This window comes from Zeugodacus cucurbitae, chromosome 5 (assembly GCF_028554725.1).
Source record: "Zeugodacus cucurbitae isolate PBARC_wt_2022May chromosome 5, idZeuCucr1.2, whole genome shotgun sequence".
Lineage (NCBI taxonomy): Eukaryota > Metazoa > Arthropoda > Insecta > Diptera > Tephritidae > Zeugodacus > Zeugodacus cucurbitae.
Genome location: NC_071670.1, coordinates 19203622 through 19222994, shown reverse-complemented (window position 1 = coordinate 19222994; position 19373 = coordinate 19203622). Strand labels below are relative to the sequence as shown.

General features: G+C 34.4%; 3 protein-coding genes across 6 annotated transcripts; 2 read left to right on the top strand and 1 right to left on the bottom strand.

The window, feature by feature from the left end:
• The first annotated feature begins 1761 nt into the window (after positions 1 to 1761).
• On the top strand, positions 1762 to 5530 carry LOC105215180 (protein DDI1 homolog 2). Its single transcript, XM_011188972.3, has 6 exons — positions 1762 to 2611; positions 3459 to 3888; positions 3957 to 4079; positions 4173 to 4335; positions 4408 to 4609; positions 4675 to 5530. Exons 1-6 carry the CDS (start codon positions 2350 to 2352, stop codon positions 4866 to 4868), a joined length of 1374 nt encoding a protein of 457 aa, XP_011187274.1. The 5' UTR covers positions 1762 to 2349; the 3' UTR covers positions 4869 to 5530.
• Positions 5531 to 5934: 404 nt separating this feature from the next.
• LOC105215179 (eukaryotic translation initiation factor 2 subunit 1) lies at positions 5935 to 7365 on the bottom strand. The gene is made up of 2 exons (XM_011188971.3): positions 6530 to 7365; positions 5935 to 6472 (listed from the first exon to the last, which is right to left on the bottom strand). The coding sequence occupies exons 1-2, from the start codon at positions 7222 to 7224 to the stop codon at positions 6139 to 6141; spliced, it is 1029 nt and encodes a 342-aa protein (XP_011187273.1). The 5' UTR covers positions 7225 to 7365; the 3' UTR covers positions 5935 to 6138.
• A 544-nt stretch (positions 7366 to 7909) lies between these two features.
• On the top strand, positions 7910 to 12740 carry LOC105215178 (eukaryotic translation initiation factor 4H). Of its 4 annotated transcripts, none has more exons than XM_054230609.1 (6): positions 7910 to 8337; positions 8388 to 8723; positions 9766 to 10065; positions 10137 to 10378; positions 10763 to 10996; positions 11120 to 12740. In XM_054230609.1, exons 2-6 carry the CDS (start codon positions 8692 to 8694, stop codon positions 11296 to 11298), a joined length of 987 nt encoding a protein of 328 aa, XP_054086584.1. In that variant the 5' UTR covers positions 7910 to 8337; positions 8388 to 8691; the 3' UTR covers positions 11299 to 12740. The 4 variants fall into 4 exon arrangements, with proteins under 4 accessions (XP_054086584.1, XP_054086583.1, XP_011187272.1 ...); XM_054230608.1 differs by having other exon boundaries at positions 8383 to 8723; XM_011188970.3 differs by having other exon boundaries at positions 7914 to 8723; positions 10137 to 10285.
• Positions 12741 to 19373: the final 6633 nt, after the last annotated feature.

Here is a 19373-nt window from a genome sequence, read left to right as displayed (position 1 = left end):
CCAATCGTTGGAGGATTTTATAACAGTACGTTTTTCCAATCGCTTCGCTTTTATTTTACCCATTCTAAATTTCTAAATCGGTGCCTTCACGCACAATAAAAAAAGGTGAACATATCTCCGAAAGGTTAATTAACAGAAATTTGCTTTCGTTCCGATACAAAAATACATCAAATTTCATGAAAGTAATAAACAATATTTATAAGACATACTAGCAGACCCGGCTACACGTTTTTGTGGCTAAAGTATACATTAAATTAGTAAATCCTTCAATGCAGAGAAAAAATTCTTAAGCATAAAGACGAAAACGTTATAGCCGATAAATTTTAAAATGATTGATAGGCATTATTGTAGATCTGTGTTAAGCGTAAATCATCATAATTTTTAAAACTTCGATTTTTTTAATCGTATATTGAAGAAAGTAACAAATGACCAAATTTCATAGTTGGCTTTATCTTGGCTTTGGTGACGATATTGATTACCTTCTTCACAGCCAGTCTTGTTCTTTTGCAAAGTTTGATGTTGATTTATGTTACGCAGCATGATGACAACTCACACTACTTTTAATTGCAAGTGAGTGGGGATAGTGCAGCAATTTAAAATAGTCTGTAGGATAATTCTAAATTGTCGCATTAAGATCAAAGAGATCCTTGTTTTTTAACACCAATATAGGTCATTCAATCAACCATTTATGTTTATTATATTATGGTTCCATGTCAGGAAAAACACGATGAATAAGCTCCTCTTTTGAGACCATGAAGTGACAGAACCCCGTTAAAAATGTTATTAATCCATCGAGGTGTCAACTGTGTCGCTAACATTTTCAACTATTTCTACAATCGCAGTATGATATTGTTGGAAAAACACTCGTATGTTATTTGTTAATTGGCGATTCTTTATGTGTCGCCACAAATTAGATGATTTTAGGAATGTGATTAGTTCGTCAGCAACAGTTGATTCAGGAATAGTCTGGCGAAAATCACCTGCCAACAGAATCATGGCTTCACCAAAAATATTTTCGTTGTCGCGTAAATCTTTTAAAGACCTGTGCAGTATCTCCAGCGACATGAATATCTGGAAAATCTTCTATATGTAGCTCTTTTTTTGGCGATTTTGCAGACTGGTGTTTCGTTGATTTGCAATTTAGGAGTAATTGCAAGGCCGAATTGCCGTTTGTCTGCCTACTAACCAATTGAGCAATGATAAAAATATTTTAACAAAGTAACAATGACAACTTTCAAAAAATTATTATTTTTTGTTTTTTTTTTTTTTTGTTTTATAATTTTGTTGTCAATTCAAATAAAATCATCTTCTTGTTATCTTCCTCACAATTTTTCGATATATACCTACTTTCTAATCCTTCCCTGGCCTTCCATAAATATTTTAAAACTAAAATTAGCCAGATCGGTTTGTCCCTTCTCGACTTTTTTCGAGACTAACGACACAAATTGTTTGTATGGGTGATTAGAAAACTGTGGATTTAAGACTTTTTCAGGCAATTTTTCTAATTTTTCTCTCCGTAAGAACCATCCCGGTACCTCTAAAAACATTCTAAACAAAGAATTTGCGAAATCGGTTCAGCGGTTCTCGAGTTATGCGCTTAGCAACACATTTTGCGTTTCATTTTTATATTATAGATATGTAATTTTAGGTTTTACTGTATCTAAATTAAAAATTATCAATGTATGGAGCTTCAAAATATTTCTCAAATATCATGAATTGAAAAGAGTTTTGTATTACTCGTTTAATATGCGGCTTTTTAATGAAAATAAAAACATAAATTAAGCGAAAAAAAAATTATTTGGGACAAAATTAAGTAATGGCACTTTTTAAGAATTTTCAGCTCCTATTGTGAATGGTTAGAATCGGTGCTGTTGGTAGAGAACGTAATCGGACCTTCTCTATATTATACATTGTCTGCTCTTGGGCGGCCATTGTTAAAAATTGGTGGTAAAACACACAACAACAATAAACTTAACACAGAAAATGAAGATGCCGAACGGACGAAAAACAGAAACAGACTGAAAGTAGATTGAGCTAAACGAAGAGAAGGCTGGAAGAAAATATAAAAACCACATCAAAGCGAAAATCTCCTGGTTTTGGTGACGAATCATATATAGAACGCATTACTTTCCATTGTTTCCAAATGCATTGAGATTAAACGAGCAACAAAGTGATTTTCAGTAAATATTAAAAGCATATGACGAAAGGAACGTTTCAGTAGCATATTTACGTGAAAAGTCATTGTGTGGTTGAGCAAGAAACAAAAGCATTGATTGCAATTACAACTTACCAACTGGTAAAGAAAAGTATAAAGTTCAACAAAAAAAAAAACTAAAAAGTAGCATAAATATGAAGATAACGGTAACTACTTTGACGGATAGCGTGTTTTTCTTGGACGTTTCCGAAGAACTGGAGTTGGAGAACTTCAAGGCATTTTGTGAAGTAGAATCTGGAATACCCATATCTCAGATAGTTCTTGTTTACAATGGTGCGCCATTGCTGGATGATAAAAAGCCGCTAAAATATTTCGGTATCACAGATGGTGACTGTGTAATATTACAAAGTTTGCCAGTCGGTCGTAGCATAGGTGCTCCAGCGGTCGGTAGCCTAGGTATGTAAAGCAAATATATATTTAAATTATAATTGCAATTATGTATGAAACGTAACGATAGATACTGAGCTGTTTCAAGGCTTGTTATTGTTCTGTCATATAAGTGGGTCAATGCGCTCAAATATACCATACCCCATGATGATAAATATGTATTCATTCCAAATACTGTGCAAGCAAAAGCAAATGGCGCTAATGCTTTAAATGCAATCGAAGAAAGAAAAAATACGTGCATGTACGTTGGTTGTGGCATATTTGGTAGCGTATATTTACATATTTTGCTCTGCTTATCTTGTCATCTACACATATATACATACCCACTCCATGTGTGCACATAACATCCACATATATACTTAAGAGGCCTCGTTAATATAAAAATATTTGTGCAAAACAAAAGTAAAATGTACAGATTTACGCACAATTAAAGAAAGTAATTTAGATTTGCTAGAATCAAGGACATTTAAAATTATTATAATGCTTGGTATTTGATTTCTTACAAATGGTTCTTATACAAAAGTATATGTACCAATGAATCTTATGTAGTATGCACTCAAAATTTCCATTTACTTAACTCCACTTTAATTCACGTCCTACTTTTTAAGTAGTAGTGAAAATTTTTGTTTGGAAATTTTTTTTATATTTGAACGTATGAATGTCTTGACAATTTCTTACTTGTCATTCCCACCCATTATTAAGTCAAATAAATATTTTATGTATTAATAAAAATTAATTATTGTTAAGAAATTCTCAGCTGAAACACTGTTATAACTATTGTGCGTATTAGTTATTATTATTACTATGAAATTTGCTTATAAAATAATTTTAAACTATTTACTACCTTTGCATCTAGGTAATATCCTAGGAACCGGTGCTGGGGGTGGCAGTAGTTCGGGTCTGGCACCAGGATATCGTCCTGCACCTAGCGACATGGATTACTCAGATTCCGATGAATTTAATGTCAACTACGATGATGACCCAGCTGCAGTGCGTACAATGTTACTTTCAAATCCTGAGTCACTGTCACTGTTGAAACAGAACAATCCGAAACTGGCCGATGCATTGCTATCAGGAAATTTGGAAACGTTTTCGAAGGTGTTGCGCGAACAAATTGATCTTAGAAAACAGCGACAATTGCAACGTTTACGCATGTTGAATGCTGATCCCTTTGATGAAGAGGCACAACGACTAATTGCTGAGGAAATTAAGCAGAAAAATATACAAGATAATATGGCTGCAGCCATTGAATACAACCCAGAGATCTTTGGCACCGTAACCATGTTGTAAGTACCAAATGCTGCAAATTCGAATGCAAACCGAAAATAACATAATAATATTCAAACATTTTTAGATACATTAATTGCAAAGTAAATGGCGTTTCAGTGAAAGCATTCGTTGATTCCGGTGCTCAAACTACAATAATGAGTGCAGCATGCGCAGAGCGCTGCAATTTAAACCGACTTATCGATACTAGGTAGGCACTTGATTAACATTGATTGTACTTTTATTTGGTTTTTTAATGTATAAATATATGAATATTTGAAAACATTTCACATTTTGCTTACAGGTGGAATGGCGTTGCTAAAGGTGTTGGCACGCAACGCATTATTGGTCGGATACATATGGTCCAGTTGCAGATCGGGAACGATCATTTAACATCGAGCTTTTCAGTTTTGGAGAAACAAGGAATGGATATGTTGCTGGGCCTCGACATGCTGAAACGTCATCAGGTATTCTATCCACGTGTGCAATTTACACAAATAAGTATTTCATTTCAATTTTTTGTGCTCGTTTCTTTTTAGTGCAATATTGATTTGCAGCGAAATGTGCTGCGTATTGGCACTACTGGCACAGAAACGCCATTCTTACCCGAAAACGAGTTGCCCGATTGTGCACGTCTCACCGGCAATTCAGAGGAGGAATTAAAGTTGTTGGAACAATCAGCTAGTGATGCTGAGTCACGCGCCATACAACAAGCTATCGAACAAAGCAAGCAAGATGCTGGTACATTTAATTGACCTTATAATTCGTACCTATACAAAAAGTAATCACATCGTATTTATTATTAGCTTCAACTTCGAAGAGATCTCAAGGTGGTACAGCTGACGATGTTTCGTCTAATGACAGTTTTTCTGAAAGTGACGTCACCGATTTGGTAAAACTTGGTTACAATCGTACAAATGTGATTGCTGAATTGCGTCGTCATAATGGTAATAAAACACAAGCAACTGCCGCGCTCATTGCCAAGTCGTTGAGATTTTGAGAAGACGTTGGCGTCGTCAGCACTGTCGCCGCCCTGAACACTAATAGAAGAAGCAACAATAAAATTAAACGATATACCTAATTCTAAGCAAAAAATATTAAAATTTAGCGATTTATCCATGCCACAATTTTCCACATACATACATAGTATATACACTTACATACGTATATAAATGTAAGTTTTTGCGCAAAAATATCGTCTGCTGACAAAATAATGATACGAATTACAAACAGCGACAACAATTATAAATAAGGCGTACGCTTTAATAATGAATTAAGCCTACCATAACATTCAAACTACCTCAGGCTAGAGCATTTCTTATTTTATACACACGGCAATGGACAAGGAATGTGGCGGATTTGTGGGCAAACATCATCATATACATATGCATAAAAGTTGGAACCGATAAAACCCACACACCCGATAAAATAAACAAAGGAAACAGCAGTAAAGGTCGACATTTCATTGAAATTTTGTGTGAATGTAAAATATCATACTTTTATAACTTAAATATTTTGGGACTAGTTTCGTAAGAGAACCGGATTTTTCCGTTACAATTTATGGTGTACGAAAAAGGGTTTGTAAAGGGAAAAAGTAGCACAGCAATAAGTAATATGAAATTACTTAATAATAAATAGATGAAATTTGAGCAAACCAAAACATCTGAAAATTGTGTTTGAAATCTTTCACATGGATTGAACCAGCCAAAAGAGTGTAAAAAAGTGCTTTTTATTAAGTTAAGTAGTTTCGAGACTAGATTAAAATATAAAATAAAATATTTTTTTGGTTTTATATTAAAACGTATTCCTATCATATCTGTTACTATTATTCGAGAATTCCAATTCCAGAAATTTTATGACAAGGAAATGGGACTCCACTCTCTGTTGTTAGAGCAGAGTAAAATGAATTCCAATATTTCTTAGACCAGATTTTTATACCTCATATAATATACCTATCAAATTTATCTCATGTTTTATGCTATATAATTAGAAATCGAGTTTATATTAAGCGCGCCTCCAAAATCTTGGTTACAAACATATTTATGTGCCGAAAATAACGATCTCCGTTTATTTGTTCTTGAGTAATTTATTTAAAAAATATTGTGCCATATTCTTTAAACGCTTTAGTAATTACATAAACTATATTTTATCAAAATTGCCTTTTCGGTTGTAAAAGAATGATGGTTTTTGTTTGTTTACTGCTTGCGACAAACTTGTAAATAGACCAAGTGGTGTCTAAACGCTGGAAATAACTATACGTGTATCTCTTTCTACTCTTCATCATCATCTTCTTCTTCGTTATCATTCTGAGCAACGGCACGATCACCTCTGTGATTGAATTCCTTTTCTGGATCGAATTGCATGCCTTCTTGGTCACCATCCGCATCTTCATCATCGTCTCCACCCACTTCTTGATTCTCAGCTTCTGCCCGCTCCAGCCGACGAGCCAAATCAGCTTCATCAATAGCCGTAACAAGTTTTGGTGGCATTATTACTTTGAATTCGCCTTCCGATTCAATTATCTTATTGCGTATATTTTCGATTGCTGTCTCAAGCGCTTTCAATCCTTCGGCTTTTTTAGTTGTAGACGTTGTCATTACATACCTGAATTAATAAAGTTTAAGCATTGTTTGTATTTTTATATCATTTTAAAATACTTACAAAGGAGGCGCAATCAAGTTGATGCGTACAGGTAATTCTTCTGTACTCAAATCCAGACCTGTCTTTAATGCAGCTTTAACTGCATCTATACCCTCATAGCCATAGCATGAGCATTCAATATCAGCACGGATTTTCACAGTTGGTGAAACCAGCTTACGCTTAATGTTGTTCAAGAGCACTTCCTTGGTGTGTTCATCTAAACCACACTCATCGAATACAGATGGATCTGTGACGGATTGTTTGAAGATATCGTAAGCAACTGTCTTGCTATTATATTTTTTCTCAAAATGCCAAGCCGTTTTCAAGTACAGCTCTTCTAATTTTTCACTTGAGTCATACTCAAGAATATCGGCTACGTGTCTTAGTAGAGAATTCACCGCCTTTGCTTTTGCGAAACGTTCAGAGCACTTCTCAACATCCTCCGCTGATACACGACGCTTGGACAAGTCAATGTAACCTTTCTCTTTGTCTACACGTATCACTACAACAGGTTCGGTTTTGCCAACGCGAATCAATTTATTAATGGAACGAATACGACGACGAGACAACTCTGACAACAGAATCATTCCTTCTATGTTGTTGTACTCTAGCAGATGGACGTATGCACCCATTTCAGCTATGGATAACACATTCACCATTACAACATCTTCAACTTCGGGATATTTTTCGCTATAAAAACGTGAAGTCAACGCCATTTTCGTAATATGTTCTTAATATTTTAGATATTTCTAATGAAATTTTACTAAATTAAAGCTCAAACTTCGATTTCTTGAAATTTGCAGCAAAAACGTGTACACTTTTAGAGTAATAGGTGTGCGAAAGGAAAATGTCAGAAAACGTCAAAAAATCGGCTTGTACATTTGACATTTATCAAATCTTCTTTCTGCACCAGCCTCTGAATATCACAAGGTCACCATATCGGTATTTTAAGTGCTGGAAATATATTTTGTTATTACATATTTATTAGCAAGAATATGTTTGGTATAGTGCATGAAATAATATGCACTAATCGATATTTAATTATATTATAATTATAGTATAGCATAGTAAGCGTATTTATTTGCTTGGTGAAATTTCGTCATAAATCTTTTGCCTACGTTCATACAGAATTTATATTTTTTGACATTGCAAATGTTTTTCAAAAGAATTTTTTAAAGTGGATTCCAAAGAAAAATAATAATTTATCTGAAAATTCCAAATAGTACTCGTTACTGGTGTAGCTATTCACAATGTTTAAGCATTAAAACGTTTTAATAACTTTCGTTCCCTCTGGCATCACTGAAATGCCGATGGCGTGCAAAAATTTGGCACAATTTTGTGATTTTCATTTTCATTCCATCCTTCGGCTTTTCAGGCACTGACTGTCATTACAGTTTAATAACTATATTTGTTTCATGCTGTCAGCAAGAGAAGTTGAAAACAACAGTATACACATACATATAACAAAGTCGAAGAAAAAACACTTTTCGTTTGAAAAAATACGTCAAAATCAAAGCAACGATCAATAAAATCGGCATATTGAATTCCTTCAGACGTACCTAATTCCACATATCGTATTTTATCACATAAAAAATCTATTGAATTATTTCCATAGTAGTGAAGCGGTAAAAGCAGCAAAATTTCGTAGAAACAAACGCAAAAATTTGACGTGCGCTTTGCGCGAGTGCAGTGAATGTGAGTGGAGAGCAGAGATTCAGAGATTGGCAAATAAAAACCCGGAAAAGTGAAAAATTTCAGTGCAACAAAAGTTTTTGTAAAGAGTAGGTGGACGGAGCAAGCGGTTGATCGTAAACAAAAACAGTATATTGGTTACAATTTACTACGTGCATTCACATAATTTGAATTATTTGTAGCATAGTTAGTGCAGCGGCCGGTGTACGCAAACGTGTTGCATTGATAAATATTGCCATCTCTGTTGCTCAATAGCGTTGGAGTGGCCAAAACACTTTGCTAGCCAACAAGAGTACAGCAGTGTAACGCGGATCAATTCGTTTTGTTTTGATAGTTCGTTGAACGGCGGTTACGTAGGTGCAAAAGAGATATCACGTGTGCTTTGGGCGCATACTTTGACAGCGAAGAAGTGTAAACGTACAAGGTAGAAAAGAAATTCGCCTTAACTGGGACGGACATCTTTCGCTTAGACCATTTTGAAAAAATAAAACATGGCTGGAAGAGCTGGTTTTGATCACGCTAGGTAAATATTTTAAAAAACATCTATTTATAAACAGTTTTGTGTATTTAAATTTGTAAAAAAGTGTTTTAAAGTTTATTATTTATACAATTGATATTAAATTAAGTTAGAAAGTACCAAAATAATAGGAAAACCCGGAAAGAACTTTTATATATATTTTCACATTGACGACGGATAGAAAGAAGTAGAGAAAAGACTACGACTTTGACGAGCACGCACGGCGAGTAATTATATAGTGACATATAGTCATCTAAATCAAGAAGCATGGATGAGTAAATTGAGCACATAAATATTAATTAAAAGGCGCGCGGAGTAAAAATTAATAATGCTTGTAGAATAAAGACTATACTTCTCTGAAAAAATTCTAGGTTGTAGTCGATGTGAATAGAAAAGATTTGTGGAGCATGTGCAAAACATAGTGAACCCACTAAATGTCAAAAAAACGCGCATCGCAATCGGCATTTGCCCGACGTCACCGCAGCAATGTTTAGGCTGGTCTAAAGGTTTAGAGGTGGGATAGGTGACGTCGTCGGCTGAGGTTATGGTGACGCCGATTTGACTAGAACACACAAAAAATCCTTTTAATTATATATATACATATTTAATGCTACATTATATGCTATGTATATGGGCACTGACATACCACAACAGATCCAGTTAGGATATTTTCAATAAAACGTGCTCATTCGTATTTATTGACTATTAACTGTGAACGAAACTATGCCGGTTTTCATAATTGAATTAGTAATTTATTAAAAATATCTACAAGCGATCGTTATATATTCACTGTGTGTTTTATTTGTTACATAATATACTGCGTATATATATATACATATATAAATAAGTATATATTTATGAAATATTAATAAACATATTTAGTCGTGAAACTTCTCATTAATTACATTTACATGATTTGCCCTTAGATTGGCAATTGAGAAATTTTTAATTTTTTTACTTTTTAATTTTTTAAGTTTATGAAAGTATACTTATTTCAAATAGACATTACTTTATATATTTATTTATACCTCTTAATTGTATTCTAAAGAAACTATGGCGATCGTCCGGGAAAGCAATTGCCAACGGAACCTCCATTTATTGCGTACGTCGGAAACTTGCCACAAGGGCTAGTACAAGGAGATGTTATAAAAATATTTCAAGATTTTGAGGTAAAAAATGTACGTTTGGTTAAAGACCGGGAAACGGACCAATTCAAAGGTTTTTGCTATGTTGAATTCGAAACTTTGGAGAATTTGGAACGCGCCTTGGAATGCGATGGACGAATCAAATTGGACGACTTATCCGCGCCGCTTAGGATCGATATAGCTGATCGCAGGAAAAACGAACGGTTAGATAGTCTCAACCTATAATGTATATATGATGCTTACAGTTCCTTTTTCTCCTTCATGTATTTTGTAGAGGAGGTGCTGGTGGTGGTGGTGGTTTTAACAAACGGGGCCCGCCAAGACAAGGTGGCTCTTCAGGAGGTGGTGCCGGAGGCGGTAATCATCAATTTAATCGTGGAGGAGGCGGTGGTGCCGGTGGTGGTAATCGCGGCGATAGTAGAGGTTCGTACAATGATAATTATGGTCACAACGATAGAAATCGCGGCGGAGGCGGCGGCAGCGGTGGTGGTGGTGGCATGAATAGAGGATACAATGGTAAATAAAGTCTGTAGGAAATAAAGAATGGAACATCATACTACATTTTCAAACCTTAATGTAGAATTCACCAAAAATGTAAAAATGACAAACACCAAACATATTCTGCCTACATTCTTTATATTATAACAACTCACTTATTAAAATAACGCTTATTAATTTTATTAAGAACCTTGTTCCAGCTTTGCCCCACAACCAACAACTATTCGTACAACACCCGTAGTTGCCTCTCCAAATCCACTATTCGTATGCGTATTTCTTTTGAAATTTTTGGACAAAAATCACCGCATGCAAAATTTAAATTTATTAATTTTGCACTCTATTGCTTAATATATAATACTTTGTTAATTAGTTTTTTAACATTTTAAATTCGTGATGTTTTAGATCGTCCAGCGAATAGGGGCCGGTACGGAAATTTCAACAATGATGATCGCTTCGAGCGAAATCATGACCGTAATCAACGTGAAGGAAGTTTCGGCGCTCAAAGTAGGGATGGAGGAAACGATCGCTACAATAATTTCAGTAGGAATAGAGGAGAACGTGATCGCGAGCGCTCCAACTTCAATCCTACTCATAATGATAGACCCGCACCGGCAGCTGCCCCGTTAGGCAGTATAGGTGAGTAAAAAACATACTTGATTTTCTGTTTCTGGCCATTAAATGAAATTTACAAATTTGAGAAGTTTCTTATGGTTGCTTTAATATAAATAATTTTACAATTTTCTATTTACTATTTTGTAGATGATAGCGAGAGGCCACGGCTAAATCTAAAGCCACGGACCATACAAGCGCCAATCAATGCATTGGCAGAGACTAAACAGTCGGCCGCGATCTTTGGCAATGCCAAACCTCGTGAAGAAAAGTTAAAAGAGTTGCAACAAAATGATACTAAGGAGCATGACGAAGAGGTAGATGACTAAAGAGCCAGTAGAAGAGAATTGTTTTTTTCATATAAATGCAAATAGAAAGAAAGAAAATATAAAGCAGCAAACCGAAAGGCCAACAGACGAAGAATTAAACTACAATATAAATTGCTAAGATTAGCGTAAAAAACATTATATGATAAAAACGATACAAACAGCGACAACAGCAAACGTAAAAATCCAAAATAGAACATTTAATTTTTTCTTAAGTGACATTTTTTTGCGGAAATGGAAGTGAAAATAAAAAGGAAAAAGTATATTTGATAACAAGCAGACAAGGAGAAAAACCGTGCGAATTGAAAATAAAAACAAAAAAACATTTGAACAAAAAGTAATTGTGCAAAAGGAGAAAAACTCTCAAATAAATAATTAAAATAAATTTACTAAAAAATAAGTTGAACTAATGCGTTAATGGAAGGATTCGGCAGCGACTGAGAGCAAAAGCCAAGTTGATTTCAGAAGAGCGGGTACACGGCAAAGCAAACGGGCGCGAGTGAGTTTATAAAAAGACTTGTATTGCAAATAGCTAGCAGGCCTAGTAAAGTCTGGTGGATTTGATAATAGAGAAATTGAAGTGGCGCGTGGTTCGTGGCGACAGCGGATATAACTGAACATAAATAACTTGTGACGGCCAAGCGAATGACGGCGTTGATTTAAAAACGAAATTACATGGAATTAAAAACTAGATATTTTAAAATAAAAAGGCGTAATGCTACAAAAACTGATTAATTTAAAACTCAATACAAAGCAAGCTGCAAAATATAAAAGCCTATTTTAAGAATATATTTAAAATAAACGTACTAATACTTATACTTATATATTATAGAACTGTAGGCTACCGCAGACAACTAAAAGCGAATGAAAGAAGGAGCAAAAGCAATACGAAGGAAATATTTGCGTAAATTTATAAAACTAAAATTACGAGGTAGTAAGAGCAGTAAAAAATAAATATAAACCTCTTCCCTCCTCAGATTAGACAAAAAGGCAAAGTAATAATAAAGCGCTACACATATTAAATAATAAACACAAGCATACATAACAGGAAATTACATTAATTGAAATACCATGATATAAAACTTTCAACAAAGGTACTTGCAAGAGGGCGACACATTTTATATATACATATATATATATATGCAAAAACTACACATATAATTGGTACTAAGCGTTAATAATAATACAAAGAAACAGAGTACTCGAGAAAATTTGTCCAAAACAAGCGATTTATCGCAAGGTGTGAAAAGTTGATTGCAAGTGGAAACTATAACTTTTCTCAAGAACAAAGTGAAGAAAAGATTGAATAAGAAAAACGTTTTTATAAGTTATAGCTTGCTAGTTTCAGCTTACCTCTTCGAAAATCATATTTTCCACATGGTAATATACATTGAGATTTTTGAGCTACCAAAGTATAAACACGTTTGCCAATAAATATTTCATAATACATATTACAATATCGAATACATTCGCGCGCCTCAGAATATTACGTAAATTTCCCTCCAACTCCAGTTTTGCTTTTGCCAAACTCAACACTACTCAAATAAACGCTGATATATTTCGACAACCAATCAACAACACGATCCGTTCATCAGCTTATTTTTCTTAGTTTTACTAAGTATGATTTATACACAACCATACACTGCAACTCGTATCAACAGTTCAATTATAAGAAATTGTTTAAATTAAGCTAATTATAATATCCGACTGGACAACCGTTTTCCGATTTGAAATTTATATATACTCCTCCGCATATTCGAACCCAAAAATCCTTCGAAACCTTGTGTCCCACTATCGATATCTACAAATCCGTTCCATTTTTTGCGACTGTCCCTTTTAATTTATCTAATCATCGACTTTGCACTATTGTTATCTCTGGATTATTATTTACACACATACATATATATAAATACATATATATATATATTTTTTAACTTTATATCTACTTATTTATGCATGTTTGCATAGCGTTTTTGTTATAATAAAAAGAATTCTGCTTTGTTATTTTCTTTTTTAATTTCTTCCAAAATTAGAGGCAATGAAAAAACAATTGAATAAATGAAAAATTTGCGAAATTTCAAAAGCAAAGCAAATATATAAAAGTAAAAGTTGAAGAAGAGTAAAAAACAAACTAAAACAAAAAAACATTTATTAATGCATAAACAACAATTTTGTACACAAACCAAAAAGGCGTTAAAGCAGAAGGTAAATCAGCATAAATGCATACAATTTAATTACAATACACATAAAAATTAATACTTAATTATTATTAATTATGATAATTAATGGTAAAAAATTAACGTAAAGTAAAGTAAAGTAAAGTGAAGAAAGAAAAAAATATAAAAAAACACGAGAAAAAGCAAAAAACGCAAAAAATTAAGCAAAGTTAATAAAATAACAATACAAGAAACTATATTGAGTAGTTACTTTTATATAAGTATATTTAAATATACAAAAGAATGCATACAATTATTAATTTTATGTTTACTAAATTAATAAATACCATAATTCAAAATAAAATAAATACAATATTGTTTTCAATTTCCATGTGAGAAATGAGATGTAGCCTTATATATATTTCTTTAACTCCGATTATATTTACGAATTGAATAGGATTTTATACGACTAAAGATTATATTTTCGTCCATCATTACTATCTAGAGCCTCTGATGTAGTGGTTAAAGGTGTGCGGTCTCTAGACCGTATACATTCTGAAGCAATCCGTGACCTATTACAATGTGTAAATTGTAGGTGATTAGTAGGGCGCAATAAATTGTGCTTCGTTCAATGGCGGACGGCTTTTTATGCTTCGATATGCAAGCAATCTCATGTAGAGACCAAGGTGGTAATTTGGTAACCGATTTCCAGGGCATACTGGGATTATGGAGGGAACACTTCTCCGACCTGCTGAATGGCAGTGAAAGTACAACACCAGGAGATGGCGAACCCGATTCCCCAATCGATGACGATGGAACAGATGTTCCATTTCCCCACGATGAAGAAATTCGAATAGCAATTACCCGCCAGAAGAACAATAAAGCGGCGTGGGCCGATAGATTACCGGCCGAGCTATTCAAATACGGCGGCGAAGAACTGATAAGGTGCATGCATCAGCTTCTTTGTAAAATATGGTCGGAAGAAAGCATGCCTGACTATTGGAATCTCAGTGTGCTCTGCCCAATCCATAAAAAGGGAGATCCCACAATCTGCGCCAATTACCGTGGGATAAGCCTCCTAAATATCGCCTACAAGGTTCTATCGAGCGTACAGTGTGAAAGACTAAAGCCCATCGTCAACAAACTGATTGGCCCTTATCAGTGTGGCTTTAGACCTGGAAAATCCACAACTGACCAGATATTCACCATGCGCCAAATCTTGGAGAAGCATCAACACACACCACCTTTTTTGTCGATTTTAAAGCTGCTTTCGACAGCACGAAAAGGAGCTGCGTTTACGCCGCGATGTCTGAATTTGGTATCCCCGCAAAACTAATACGGCTGTGTAATTTGACGTTGAGCAACACCAAAAGCTCCGTGATTGGGAAGGACCCCTCCGAGGCGTTCGATACCAAACGAGGTTTCAGACAAGGTGACTCACTATCGTGTGACTTCTTTAACTCGATGCTGGAAAAAATTATACGAGCTGCAGAGCTAAATAGAGAAGGTACAATCTTCTATAAGACTGTCCAGCTGCTGGCGTACGCCGATGATATTGATATCATCGGAAGCAACAACCGCGCCGTTTGTTCTGCTTTTTCCCGCCTGGATAAGGAGGCGATGCGAATGGGTCTGGAGGTGAATGAGGACAAGACGAAATATCCCCTGTCATCAAGCAAACAGTCGGCGCATTCGCGTCTTGGCTCCCACGTCACTGTTGACAGTCATAACTTCGAAGTCGTAGATAATTTCGTATACCTGGGAACCAGCATCAACAACACGAACAATGTCAGCCTCGAAATCCAGCGCAGATTCACTCTTGCCAACAGGTGCTACTTTGGAATGAGTAGGCAATTGAAAAGTAAAGTCCTCTCTCGACGAACCAAATCAAACTCTACAAGCCGCTTATCATTCCCGTCCTGCTTTATGGTGCAGAAGCTTGGACGATGTCAACATCAGATGAGACGAAACTAGGAGTTGTCGAGAGAAAAATTTTGCGCAAGATTTATGGTCCTCAGAACATTGGCAACGGCGAATACCGCAGACGTTGGAACGATGAGCTGTACGAGTTATACAACGACATTGACATAGTTCAGCGAATAAAAAGACAGCGGCTACACTGACTAGGTCATGTTGTCCGAATGGACGAAAACACTCTTGCTCTGAAAGTGTTCGATGCAGTACTCGCCGGAGGAAGCCGAGGAAGGGGAAGGCCTCCACTCCGCCGTTGGAGGGACTAGGTGGAGAGCGATCTTGGAATCTCCAACTGGCGCCGAACAGCGAAGGAAAGAGAGGAGTGGCGCTCTCTCATCGATTCGGCTATAACCGGCTAAACGGTTCAACGCCAATTACATACATACATGCAAGCAATTTTGTATGGTCGATATAACCTTCCTTAAGGGGTTATATACAGTTAGAATTTTCAAAAAATCGATTTTTTTTATTTCATTTTCTTAATGTACATATATTTAAGAATACACACAGAAAATTTCATATCGTTCCGGTGAATATTTTCAAAGTTACAAGCAAATGAAAAATTTGAAAAGGCGTTTCAGAGTGCTTGGAAGTACAAGGTCCAAACTTTAAACGCGTTTTTCTCAAAATGGTGTTTTCAAAGTCGGTGACCAACATTACTCGAAAACGGCTGGACCGATTAGTCTCAAATTTTAACACGACCTTCTTAAATATATTTTTTAGTAATAAATCGAAGATTTTTTCTCTCCGATAAATATTTTTTTTTTATAAACAATTTAAGGCCGAAATTTCGGTGAAGAATCGATTTTTTTTTTTGAGAAACCGCCATTTTGTCAAAAAATTTTATTTTGCTTATTCCTTCGATTAATTACTAGATTTAACATTATTTTAACGAAATCTGTTTGGTTTTTTAATTTCGGATGATCCAGTTCCGAGATATATTGGTCACCGCAAAACGTCTTTTTTGAGAGGAGCTCCTGGAGATCAGCTGTAGCTCTTTTTCAAATAAATATTTTTACTAGTACTAAGTCTATTTTAAGACTTAGTTAAAAGATACCATAATATGTGTATAAATTTTTGGATCAATAAATTAAAAAGTTTTCTCAGAAAAAATTCTAGAAAATTCACTTTTTTTCGGCCGTTTAACTGTATATAACCCCTTAACCGATTAAAATGTGGCTATATTGGATTTACGTGAACGTTTTGATTACTTCGGGTGTTTTTCTTGACTCATTATCCAGCCCTGTTGTAACGGAAATCACAAGTGTAGTTGTCGTCGAGGTCATTTAACGAGAGTTCCAGGAATGCGGGGGTTCATTGCATGAAGGACATATATTCTGAATGTCGGGGTTCAGTCTGGATAAGTAAGAGTTTAATCTGCTACAGTATCCAGAAAGAACGCCATTCACTGGGAGGGAGGCAAGGAAGGTGTTAACTCATAGATGAGGTTTACGAAATGGACGCCGTATTGGGTCGTATTGAATTAATATGAACATATTAACTATATAACGTTTATATAATCCCTATACCTATGTATGTCTCAAGGTGAAAACAGTTTTTAAGTTGGTGTGTTGGATCTAACCAATTTTCTAAAGTTACGTCCTCAGCTCCTATTATAAAATATACATTTTACCTATGTAGTTTCTTAAGGTGTTCCATGTCGATCAGTTTCATCTTTCCTCCAAACATAGGCCTTATCAATATTTCTTCCCCTTGTCCTCAAGAAGAAGAGAACATAATCTATCAGAAGTCGTAACTGCTAATCTTAAGTGTAAAACTACTCAGGATCCGCTTCTTAATGTCTGAGTTGCCTCTTAACTAAATTAATTTGATTCCAGACAAAGTCGGAAATTACATAGATTTGGTCTATGTGGATAATATGTTTAAACATTTTCTCTTCTCAACTTTGCCGAAGTTAATTTTAACGTAAGGAAGGACTAAGTTTGGGTAGAACCGAACATCTTATAATCTCGCAATTTATTGATTTAATGTTATCAAAATAACACACAATTCGTTCCGCGTATTCGGTATAAAGTCCAATAGAATAACGAAATTATTATATGTAGTATATGGAATCTGGCGTTAGTCCGAAACCAATTTAACAATATTTTTCCACCAAGCTACATTATATCCAAGATTTTACGATCACTTAATTTTGTTAAGATATCTCACATATTTTTTACAAATTTGGACATAAGGAAAGTAGGTGTGGTTGTGAAAGAGTTGGTCCATTTTCAAGGCTTTAGGTCATTTGCATGGGTATTCCACACATAATCATCCTCTATATACTAGTCGTTAAAAATGATTAAAAACTATCTAAACTCACTGGTCGTGGGGAAATGCTCGGTATAAGATTCCTAGTAAAACTTCTGAATGGTTCAGTTTGGAGTTCATTTCTTTTGTCTGATAGTTAGTTTGGACCCTTACTTTTAAAATCTTCAAGAACTCGAAAAAAGAATTTTCGAGTTAAATAAACCATTCCGCTTAATATGTCATGATTTTAATTCAAATTTTGATTTGCATCAGAATTTTTACAACAAACAATCAACCAAAAATATTTTTAAATTTTTGACAGAATTTAAACCAAAAACTTAAATTTTTTTGGTTACATTTTCGCTTGGAAAATATAGTGTTATAATAAAAAAAAAACTTCGGTTATTTCGACAGATGTATGCAAAATTTGAACAAAATCGCTTTATAACTTTTCGAGACATCATCTCCACCGAATTGAAAAATTTAGTTTTGAGATAAACGTGTTAAAGATTTTATATTCATAATGGCGTGGGCTGATGGGCGGAACTTCCAAAGGGTATATCTCTTAGAATATTACTCAGATTGACTGATATTTTTGGATACTGTTTTTAAACATATCTCACTATTTAATAAGACAATTTTTTTCAAATTTTGAAATTTCGAAACCAGGATCCTTAAATAAACTATTCTGTCTTCTCTTAACAAGTAACACTCTAAAAATTTAAACTTTCTTTTAGGTAATTTTAAAATTTTGCAGTTGAAATTTTTGTTTCTTTAGTTGAGCAGTTTCAGATCTCGACGATTAAAAACCCTCGTCTAACCTAAGGGTAAGCGGTTGTGGATTATTGGATTAGTCTATACACCGACTAAGTAACCACAAAATTGTGGTTCGCTATGGGTTTGTATTACTGTTGGAGACTCAGTTTCAGGCAAAGGTCTGAAAGGACAAGTGTAGTCATTAGATTTGAAGTTACATAATTGTATTAGTGGGGATCTTCCCTTTAAAGGTTAAAAAATACATACAATTTTATTATCAATACACAAAAGTACATTTTATTTAAATCTTCGATTAAATTGTATGAATTTTACAAAATATTATATTACAATCTTAGTACCATTTAAGTATGTATATATTGTAGCCATGTTGTGTTACAAATATTTTGTTGCTGTTGTTAATATTTTATAAATATACATATGTATGTAAATATATTTTATTTCCGATTGAACATTATAGTGTGTGTGTGTGTGTATCAATATCCTTCGCACGGATTTGAAAATGCTTCACAGTATTTGGGTGACTAACATGGCGTGGCTGTATAACTGTAAAGCACTATTGACTTATTGTTTAACGAGTCGCTGAAGTGGAACGTAATGGTACGTTTACCGATTAGCCATTTTGTGATTTTTAATTAATTTCCAAAAAGTAAATGCTTATAAATAGCAACAGTGTATCAGACAGCCCGTTTAAATGCTTTATAATTGTTGTTATATTGTTCTTTAGGCTTGTATTTATATAAACTCAAAGTCATTTTGTGTTTGATTTTTTTTTTTACAAAGTATAATATTTTAAAAAATTTTACAGTGATGCCAACAAAATCGAATTGTTAAATATTTTGTTATATATATTTATATACACAAAGTGTGTATGTATATGTTTATATATTTTGTTTAAGGAAAATAAGTTTTCATTAAGTT

Bases quoted from the DNA above. Each gene is read 5' to 3' on its own strand.
- LOC105215178 (XM_054230609.1), top strand. From the start codon at position 8,692: ATGGCTGGAAGAGCTGGTTTTGATCACGCTAG. The intron at 8,724-9,765 runs GTAAATATTTTA...TGTATTCTAAAG, and splicing joins GCTGGTTTTGATCACGCTAG to AAACTATGGCGATCGTCCGG. The intron at 10,379-10,762 runs GTAAATAAAGTC...GTGATGTTTTAG, and splicing joins CATGAATAGAGGATACAATG to ATCGTCCAGCGAATAGGGGC.
- LOC105215180 (XM_011188972.3), top strand. From the start codon at position 2,350: ATGAAGATAACGGTAACTACTTTGACGGATAGCGTGTTTTTCTTGGAC. The intron at 4,080-4,172 runs GTAGGCACTTGA...TTTTGCTTACAG, and splicing joins AACCGACTTATCGATACTAG to GTGGAATGGCGTTGCTAAAG. The intron at 4,610-4,674 runs GTACATTTAATT...ATTTATTATTAG, and splicing joins ACAAAGCAAGCAAGATGCTG to CTTCAACTTCGAAGAGATCT.
- LOC105215179 (XM_011188971.3), bottom strand. From the start codon at position 7,224: ATGGCGTTGACTTCACGTTTTTATAGCGAAAAATATCCCGAAGTTGAA. The intron at 6,473-6,529 runs GTAAGTATTTTA...TTATTAATTCAG, and splicing joins AACTTGATTGCGCCTCCTTT to GTATGTAATGACAACGTCTA.